A 10,179-nucleotide genomic window follows, 5' to 3' on the forward strand; every position below is an offset into this window, starting at 1 on the left:
ATGTGAGCGGACCGCGGACAGACAGCGGGCAGCGCGGTGAATCAAAACGAGCGCTTCACCATCAACTATCCAACCGCGGAGGTTGAACCTTGACTGGCACAACTTAAACCCAATGAAATCCACCTTTCTACACATACTACACACAGGATCAGCCTAATTTCCCTAACATACAGAGTTATTAAAAGCACAATTGACAACTGACTCTTTGACAGAAAACAAGAGGGGTATAAATTGAGTCACACATGTTCAAAAGCTTTCATGGAATGTGAAAAATTAAGTACTTTATTGTTTTTTTAGTATTCATGATGCCAGTGTGATGTCTGATACAGGACCTGCCTTGACCAGCAGTAAATCAATCAATATCTGATAAGTAATAAGATGGATGGACTCTCAGGAGGAGGAATGATGACAGTCTTCCCTGCTTCAGTCATCATGTTTAAGCTTTCTGATTTTGCCCTTGTGGCGGTCAATCTCCTTCTGTAGGCGCTCAATCTCCTTCTTGTGGTGCTCAATCTCCTCTGCATGATGCTTCCTCAGCGCCTCCATCTGCTCCTTCTCCTTTTGCCTGGACACAAAGTGAGGAGAAACTGGGGTAAAACCTTTTGGCCAACCAGTGATTCAAGCATGAGCCTTCAATGGTATTACTACTAACACAATGACAACAATCTCACCTGAAGTACCACTCCTCCTCTGCTACTTGTTTCTTTCCAAAAGCACCGCCTGCCTCCCTCACAGAGCCTCCTCCACCACCACCTTTGCCTGCTCCCTTGCCCAATTCACCAAGCTGGAATAAGCAGAAGAAATACATTATATTTCATTTGTTGTACATATTTCAAAATACCCTATCGCATTCTTCTAAGTCAATAAAGTAAAAGATGTCGACTTACCATTGTGCAAGTTGTAATCAAGTAACAAGTTAATATGTTTCTTCTTTAATCTCAATTTGTAAATCTGAAATAGAATCAATATCGCACTTGCTGTTTAACTGCTAGTAATCCACCAGTTTGTACAGACATGTCTTTGTTAGTTGCTTTTGTAAACCATTTGTCTGAATACATGGTATTGTTTCTATCTGCTCAGACAGCTGTTGATTGTCTTGAACCTCTTTGTTTGTTAAATACCATGTCTTTTAATATGAGCCTAAACTTATCAATTGATATGAAAAACTATTATGTAATCTTGAATCGATCTCTTCTCCAAGACAAAAGAATAGGTGTTACTGAACATATTGTCCAATACATTATATGAGTTATCGTCTATGCATACTTCTGTCTGCATTATTCAATAAAGTATTCAGGGGGAAAAGTACATTTATTTGATTATCTGCGTCATTACATAACCCCAGGAGAGCACCTATCCATTCATTTAGCAGCTTGTTCTGGTTCAGAATGGATGACTGCTGCACATTTAACATTACAGTGGAGACATAAGCAATATACTGCAACCTCAAGATGCATGTATCTTTATTTAATAGCCACCATCAATAAAGCCGAACAGTGGCCCCTGTAGCTAGTTAGCCTTGCCTAGCCTAGCCTTTCGTCCGATAACAAGTATCAAGCTGCTGATTTTGGCGAGCTAATGCTAGCAGTCAAAACGTCTTGTCACCAGCCCACCACAGTTTACCTGATCAGATGCCATTCTAATCTGAGAGGCGACACATCTCCGTAGGTTTAATCTCAGGAGAAACCTCGACATTGTCACTCGTAAATTACTATATGCAACAGCACAGGTAAACTTTAGTTTAGTTCCTCTGGTCTGAGCTCAAAATGCGGAAATTTAAACGTCTCACATGGGCGTGGAGAAAAGTACCTCCAGTACACGTAGGCTTGTTGCTGCCACCACGTGGTGAGGGGGGGTAGAGTTGCACTGCTTGTGCGCAGTGGGCTCTTCTCTCAGGGGTTTTAACGCTGAAAGATGAGCACTTGTGATTTGCAGCTGTGCTCATGAAGCAGCATTTGTCAACACGTGAACGTGCTGTATGAATCTCGTGCGCAAGTTGATCTTCAGTAGTGTAAATTAGCCACGTTTCCTTGACAGAAATATGTCAGTTCATACCAATTATAGTGGAAATAGAATGTGTCGTTTGCCTGATGAGATATTTCATATTTTTTTTATGTGTTTAGCTGACGTGCTGTGCACTGACTAAACGACCCTGTCGGTTATACAAGAAATAAATTATAATTAATTCGTTTAAATTGTGCTAATTGTGCATTGTCTCAATTTCCTAAATAATTAGCACAAAACAACATAGTTAATTCCAGGAAACTTCTAGGAAATTGTCAGGAAATCACAGACCCATAAAATAAAGCATTACTCAATTTTCATGCTATAGTCAGTCATTAAACTTTTCTTGTTGCTCCTGTATGTTACCAAACAGAGAATGAGTACTCTATACAATGTTGTGGAGACAGTTTGTGAATTCGATGGTTCTATATTCCAACAGAACCAAGTTGCGTGGAAGCAAAGTTGCATTCAGTTTACACTCCATAAAGCTCGGCAATTGTTTGGGAATGGAATTTCATGAATTCATCCACATGTTCAACCAATGGTTCCTGTCTAAGATCACTGGAGGCCTGAAGCCTGCAGCATGCACAGATACACAAGGAATTCACTCTGGCCAGGTCTCAAGTCTAAGTCAGATAAGTGGTGCACCATGCAAACATTGGGAAAACATGCAAACTCCCATAATCCTTCACAGACTTGTGAACCTGTATGATGCAGTGATACATGAGTTTTGCAGGAATACAAAATACAGACAGATTCCTGTCCTTCCTCCTCCTTTGCATTCAGTCATTTTTATCTATTGATTGCTCCTACAAATCTGCATGGGCCTGTCTAATTAATTTTATGCTCATGCTGTCTACAGACTGTATGCTAATCTGACATCAATATGTTATGGACCTATTACTCAAAAGGATGAGACCCAGTGCTCACCTCTCAAGTGCTGGATGAGACACATTCAGCAGCACAAAGGGAAGCTTTGCACTGTAAAGAGAGGTGGTGGGTGTCTAGAACAGATGAGTCATAATGGAGTCCCACTGATGAAGAGCCCTCCCTGCTAGACAATGCTCATCCCTGCACAGTGTCGTATGAGATCATCATCGCTGACATTCCCCTTTTCATCCAGCAGAGTTGATGGTCAATGAGTATAGGTCAGGTGCTGCTGTGATGATGTGCTGCATCCTGTCAAGCTGTTTAAATTCAGCAATGACCATGATAGGCCGGAAGTTCCTATGAAAAGAAAAGAATGCAGACTTGTTGGCTCATTGTATTCTGTAACGCAACATCCTTGGTCTGTATATATGTAGAGGGGAAACACAGAGATGGAAAATATGAAGACACAACACAACTTTAGAGCTTGTGCAACACAGTAGGAACTGGGTCAATGAGGAAATGCTTGTGCAGTTTGTCTCAGAAGAAAAGGAGGTTATTTACTTTTCAAGTTTAGATTTGAACACAGAGGGATACATTTTGGACATCAATTAATAGACTCACTGAGCACTTCATCAGGAACACCATACTAATACTAGTTAGGGCTTCCCTTTGCTCTTAAAACATGGTGACATTGTGCATTATCATGCTGGAAGCCCCATTAGAAGATGGTAAATTGTGGTAATAAAGGGATGTGCATGGTCAGCAACAACACTCAGACAGACTGTTGCATTCAAACCATGATTGATTGGTATTAAGGGGCCCAAAGTGTGCCAAGAAAACATTCACCATACCATTACCCCGCCACCAGCCTGGACTGTTCACACAAGACAGGTTGGGTGCATGGATTCATGCTGTTGACATGAAACTCAGACCCTACCATCTGCGTGCTTCAGCAGAAATCCAGATTCATCAGAGCATTCTACATTTTTCCAGTCTTCAACTGCCCAGATTTGGTGAACCTGCACCCACTACAGCTTCAGATTTCTGTTCTTGGAGTGGAACCCGAGTTGTTCCTAACAAAGTGCTCGGTGAGTGTAATTTTCCTAATTAGTAAGAGGAAACTGTACAACCGAAGTAGTAACACTCTTGCAACAAATGGTGGCAGTATGGTCTCATACACATGGAGAGCATCTGCTATGTGTTGCAATGAATATGGAATAAGAATATGCTACCATTCATATAACACCCATACAAAACAATTCCTTCTTCCCTTGTAATTGACGACAGCAAGTGCTGCTCTCACTTCATTTTAAATGGTGATGGAAATTGAGTTTCATATAGAACAATGAATATTGCAGTGCAGTAATCATTATTGAACAGAAGGCTCCATAATTCACAGAGCTAGCTGAATCTGCTGCCTCCATCACATAACTCAACTATGACAAATGTGAGAAAAAATACCTCTTAAATCTTTCAAAAAAGTTACTGTGAAAGAATCATGAGGGGAATATCCTGATTTCTGAAAGCTGTAGATAGAATCACCCTGTATATAACTCCCACTTCCTTGTGAATGTCTGTTAATGTAAAATGACCACAGCAGATATGATAAATCACGGCTGACTCTAACCGGAAGTCATTTTGTTGTATTTGGGAGAAAAAAATTCACTGAGCCAGACAAGACTTTGAAGGGTGTTTTTGTGTGTCGTAATGTGCGTTTGTGCATGGTGGGTTTTTTTATGGTCATGAGTGGACTTCCGGTATACAGGATAGAGAGCAGCCAGTTACCTGGATCCTTTCAGAGCTGCTCACCTCGCCGGCTCAAGTGTTGCCATAGGAAATAGTATCCTGGCAACAGCACTAACCTGAGCAAAGACAAAGTAAGGTCATGCAGACAACAAGATGTGGCACAGTGTTCCTGTATGAACAATCCGTTTTCATAACCTCTGCTTGCAAGGACGTTCATTACAATTTTGTGACAATGTCCCTTCAGCATTTTTGCACTATTACTCCCTATGACATTTAATATGAACTCGTATTACATTTGCATGGCTCTGTTTAACAGCCTTTTTGTTGCAGTCCTTCCTAAATCTACGTTTGGATGTCATGCATAATAATCTGCCTCCTTCTAATAATTGCATGAAATAGCGCTCAAATCTGAAATTCATGCATACCTCTGGGAAAAAGCATGTTGATATACCTCCGGGTATATAATTGAACCTTTTGCTCAGGATTTCAACAAACATTTTTTTAGGTAATAGCATTGTTTTGGCATGGAGTCACTTTAGCACAAGGTACTGTAATTACATGCATTCCTTTCCTGGAAACCTCTATCTTGTGGAGCACATTCATGACACATGCAGCAAATGGAAATTCAATTGCATTAGATTTGCAATGCAGGAAACTATATGCTGTATAAACCCTGACTGGTTTTGAGACATCTTGGTTTCCCTTATGTGTATTCAGCTTGTATAATTCTCAGAGCCTAATGGTGCTGAAACTCCTTGTTGCTAATAGTCCTCATGAGCTGCCGGGATGTTGCAACTGTTGCCATGGTGACCATCAGGATTGATAAAGGGGTTCAGATTCATTGTGTTCAGTACATACGGACAAGGAACAGTGATAGACATTATTCACAGGCAGCTTGGCACTAATTAAAAGGGGAATTGACTCATTTAGCAAACTGATCACAATGTGAAAAACAATCATAAGTTCCTTCAAAACAACCTGGCATCCCACACTTATATTTCTCTCTCACAGTGCTGTTGCAGTTTTTACTAAAAGCTGCATTATAATGTAAAAGGTTTTGACTCTGTTACATTGATAGTTGGCCGCTGTGCACAATCACAGAGTTGTCCAGAATAGGCGAGACACACATGTATATGAAGGTGATTTAACAGCCAAGCAAACTCTCTGTTGGACTGCACTTTGACACAGTGAGTCGCAATGCATGAAAGTGTGGACAAAATTGAATAGCATTCTCTCCAATGGTTGTTGATGGAGAGACCAAATTGGTGAACTGACAGACCCACAGTGCCATTTCTAGAACCATGCAGCTACCACAGCCGAAAGTTATATCTTCTCTTCAAAAATCAATGTCCATTTTTCATCTGTAATTTCATTCAACCAGCAACTGCTCATGCACCCTTTCAATTGACTCTCTCGCTTGTGACCACATGGAGCTTCTTTCCAGGTTCCAACAGATTTTACTGTAAAAATTGTCCTTTCCACTTATATATTAAAAGCCTTATGCATTCCATCCCTACTAGAGCCGGTCATTAGTCTCTGCTAGTCCAGTCAACCCCTGGGGTGAGCATACTGTCTGAAAGTAAGACAAGTGGTAATAACTTCAGCGAAACCACTCTCAAGAGACTGCTGGCATTTAGCTATGACGCACAAGCACAGCTGTAATCCACCACATCTGCGTTCTATCATTCAGAGGTAAAAGAGCCACATGTGGGGGGGGGGGGGCGATCCTTTATCAACCCCAATCAGGAGGGAATGTGCAGGAAAAAAGATGTGTGTCTGAAAAAGAGAGAGAGACACAAATAGTGTTTGGATAGATATGAGTGCTTGTTTCAGGTCAGTTAGACCATACAGTATTAACTTCTACTTCCTTCTCGTTATTGCTCTGTCCTGCATTGCTGCTCCCTGTGCGGACTACCTGAGTGACTGAGACTGCGATTGCTTAAAATATGAGTTGAGATTCAACAGAAATTCTGCTGTCAGAAAAAGATAAGCCAGCGGTTTAAGCGTCTCAGAGTCTTGCTTTCAGATCTGTTACGCTCTGGAAGACAAGAGTATCATTTGAGCTGAAGGACATGCTGCATTGTAAAATCCAATGCATCTGTGACACAAACTTTTGTTGTCAAGTTCACACAAATATTCAGGACTGTTAAAATGACATAAAAACTTTTTTATGTTAAGTCAGCAATTTTTGATTTCTGAGTTAATTTTACTTAAATTTATAAAGTCAATATAGCCTAATTAGTTCAGCAAATTTATTAAAAATAAAAAACTGAAATATTGCACGTACATAAGTATTCACACCCTTTACTCAGTACTTTGTTGAGGCACCCTTGGCAGCGATTACAGTCTCAAGTCTTCTTGGGTATGAAGCTATAAGCTTGGCACACCTGTATTTGGGGTATTTCTCCCATTCTTCTCTGTAGATCCTCTCAAGCTCTGTCAGGTTAGATGGGGAGCGTGGCTGTGCAGCTATTTTCAGGTCTTTCCAGAGATGTTCAATCAGGTTCAAGTCTGGGCTCTGGCCGGGCCACTCAAGGACATTTGCAGACTTGTCCTGAAGCCTCTCCTTCATTGTCTTGGCTGTGTGCGTAGGGTCGTTGTCCTGTTGGAAGGTAAACCTTCGCCCCAGTCTGAGGTCCTGAGCGCTCTGGAGCAGGTTTTCATCAACTTTGCTCCATTCATCTTTCCCTCGATCCTGACTAGTCTCCCAGTTTGTGCTGCTGAAAAACATCCCCACAGCATGATGCTGCCACCACCATTCTTCACCGTAGGGATGGCATTAGCCAGGTGATGATAGCTGCCTGGTTTCCTCCAGACGTGACGCTTGGCATTCAGGCCAAAGAGTTCAATCTTGGTTTCATCAGACCAGAGAATCTTTTTTCTCATGGTCTGAGAGTCCTTTAGGTGCCTTCTGGCAAACTCCAAGCGGGCTGTCATGTGCCTTTTACTGAGTAGAGGCTTCCATCTGGCCACTCTACCATAAAGGGTTGATTGGTGGAGTGCTGCAGAGATGGTTGTTCTTCTGGAAGGTTCTCCCATCTCCACAGAGGAACACTGGATTTCTGTCAGAGTGACCATTGGGTTCTTGGTCACCTCCCTGACCAAGGCCCTTCTCCCCCGATTGCTCAGTTTGGCTGGGCGGCCAGCTCTAGGAAGAGTCCTGGTGGTTCCAAACTTCTTCCATTTATGAATGATGGAGACCACTGTGCTCTTCGGGACCTTCAATGCTGCAGAAATTTTTTTGTACCCTTCCCCAGATCTGTGCCTCGATACAATCCTGTCTCGGAGGTCTACAGACAATTCCTTTGACTTCATGGTTTGGTTTCTGCTCTGACATGCACTGTCAACAGTGGGACCTTATATAGACAGGTGTGTGCCTTTCGAAATCATGTCCAATCAATTGAATTTACTACAGGTACACTTCAATCAAGTTGTAGAAACATCTCAAGGATGATCAGTGGAAACAGGATGCACCTGAGCTCACTTTTGAGTGTCATAGCAAAGGGAGTGAATACTTATGTACGTGCGATATTTCAGTTTTTTATTTTTAATAAATTTGCAAGAATTTCTAAAAAACCTTTTTCGCTTTGTCATTATGGGGTATTGTGTGTAGATTGATGAGAAAAAAAGGAATGTAATCCATTTTGGAATAAGGCTGTAACATAATAAAATGTGGGGAAAGTGAAGGGGTGTGAATACTTTCCGGATGTACTGTATATATATTTTACATGGAATCTCAAACATGAAAAAAAAAAAGTTGAATTAGTTGAATCACATCCCACACTCTTGTGCAGGATTAAAGAAAAGATTTTATTGTGTTTCATTTCCTCAAGATTATTACAACTACTATTTGCAAGACATTAAGACAATTCAGCGTTTCTGCTGCCTCACATTTGATTATTATAATAATTCAATGTACTGCTGAAAATCATTAAGAAGTGGTTGTAGAAAGAAATTACATCTATTTCATATCTTTCACTTCTCTTTGGGAGTTTAAGGACCATGTTCTCTTCGCCCATCTTGGGGATTAGCATCTGTTGTTTCTATAGCAACAGCCTTCAATTAAGAGATGGCCAGGACCTTGCTGTTACTGCCAGCAAGGTGTTAATTGATACTGGATTTCATGTTGGGAGGACTCGGGGGTTGAAATGAGTGCATGTGTGTGTGTGTGTGTGTGTGTGCGTGTGTGTGTGTGTGTGTGTGTGTGTGTATGTGTTGGAGATTGGATTAGGGTAGGAGGGGGAGTCATTGACAGCCTTAGGATGTTATTAGCATTGGGACTGTTTTTCACACACAGACACTGCATCTGCACATACTAATTATTGTAATTTTGATTGGACTGATTTGTTCAGAGCTGATGAAGAGAGAGAGGCTGTATCCTTATCGTTATTAGCAATCTGCAATAGTCTAGGCTTCTTTGCAGCTGCATAATGTACATAGTTCCGCGGTATGTGTGTGTCATTGGCAGTAGCTGCTACAGTGCTCTAGTGCTATAGATGAGGTTGTGTCTCATGATGAAACATGATGGGTGCAGACAGAAGTATGTCATTCAACGTTCATTTTAAATGTGAACAGAAATTTATCAGTCACTGTCTTTTTCACTGATTGCAACCTGCAGGTCATGACATGAAAGAAATACAAATAATGAGGGGCTGCGGTGACTCATATGGTATATTTTTGGAGTCACACTTCGGATACTATGAAATTGGCACCAACAGTAGCGTTCTGAACTAGTATGAGCAGACTGTACAGACATTAAACAGATGACTTTTGGTGTGAAAATAAATTAGCACAAAATGTTCCGCAAAGCAAAAATGATTCTGACACCACTGAGAAAATGGTGCATATCATGTGACGTGGTAATAAACATGGAATGCTGTGAAAAATGGCACCTAGAGTAGAGAAACCAGGCTGCTCCCCAGCTGACCTCACAAAAGGAGTCGAGCTCAACAAATGGATGATGTGAATCTCCTATTGCTTATGCCTTGCAGCAGAATTACAGCACACTGCTTCAATTAAAACACAGAACAAGAACTGATTGTGCAGAGGAGAGAAGGCTGAGCGGCAATACTGCAGACAAAGCGGGCAAAACTAAATTTAAACTGTTGAGAACATTTCCTATTTTTAAAGAGGTCAGAGTCATATTCTGGCCCCTGTCAATTGTGTTTGTTTTCTCATTACTCAACTTCAGAGATCTTTTTTTCTCTGTAATGATTCTTCCTCCTTTTAAAGCATGAAAATAGAACAGAGGAGAATTGCTTTTTTATCATCTTAAGAAATTTTTTGTACCTGCAAATTAAGTCTATATTTAGAGAGTGGCATGTTTGCCAGAGGCTTTAATGTGGCAGGTCTTCAAAATCCATTTCCTCATGTTCTGTCTCACTTTTTCTACATATTGCAGTATTTTCAGTTTTAGATATTTTACTTTTGAACTTTTTGTTCTGTTCTGGCTTCAGATGTTGCTGTCAGACAACATGCCAATTTGACTCAGCAGGAGCTGTTATTTGTTCAGTTGTTCTGAATCTGATTACTCAAAGACCTCAGAGAATATGAGATTTA

At 41.0% G+C, this 10,179-nt stretch overlaps 1 protein-coding gene across 1 annotated transcript; it reads right to left on the reverse strand.

The window, feature by feature from the left end:
* Positions 1-261: 261 nt before the first annotated feature.
* Positions 262-1,804, reverse strand: LOC111223384 (ATPase inhibitor B, mitochondrial-like). The gene is made up of 3 exons (XM_022747497.1): positions 1,624-1,804; positions 672-784; positions 262-565 (listed from the first exon to the last, which is right to left on the reverse strand). The coding sequence occupies exons 1-3, from the start codon at positions 1,693-1,695 to the stop codon at positions 424-426; spliced, it is 327 nt and encodes a 108-aa protein (XP_022603218.1). The 5' UTR covers positions 1,696-1,804; the 3' UTR covers positions 262-423.
* Positions 1,805-10,179: the final 8,375 nt, after the last annotated feature.

The sequence above is a fragment of the Seriola dumerili genome, unplaced genomic scaffold (assembly GCF_002260705.1).
Source record: "Seriola dumerili isolate Sdu_G_001 unplaced genomic scaffold, Sdu_1.0 BDQW01000110.1, whole genome shotgun sequence".
NCBI lineage: Eukaryota > Metazoa > Chordata > Actinopteri > Carangiformes > Carangidae > Seriola > Seriola dumerili.

Bases quoted from the DNA above. Each gene is read 5' to 3' on its own strand.
- LOC111223384 (XM_022747497.1), bottom strand. From the start codon at position 1,695: ATGTCGAGGTTTCTCCTGAGATTAAACCTACGGAGATGTGTCGCCTCT. The intron at 785-1,623 runs GTAAACTGTGGT...TGCTTATTCCAG, and splicing joins TTAGAATGGCATCTGATCAG to CTTGGTGAATTGGGCAAGGG. The intron at 566-671 runs GTGAGATTGTTG...CTTTGTGTCCAG, and splicing joins GAGGAGGAGTGGTACTTCAG to GCAAAAGGAGAAGGAGCAGA.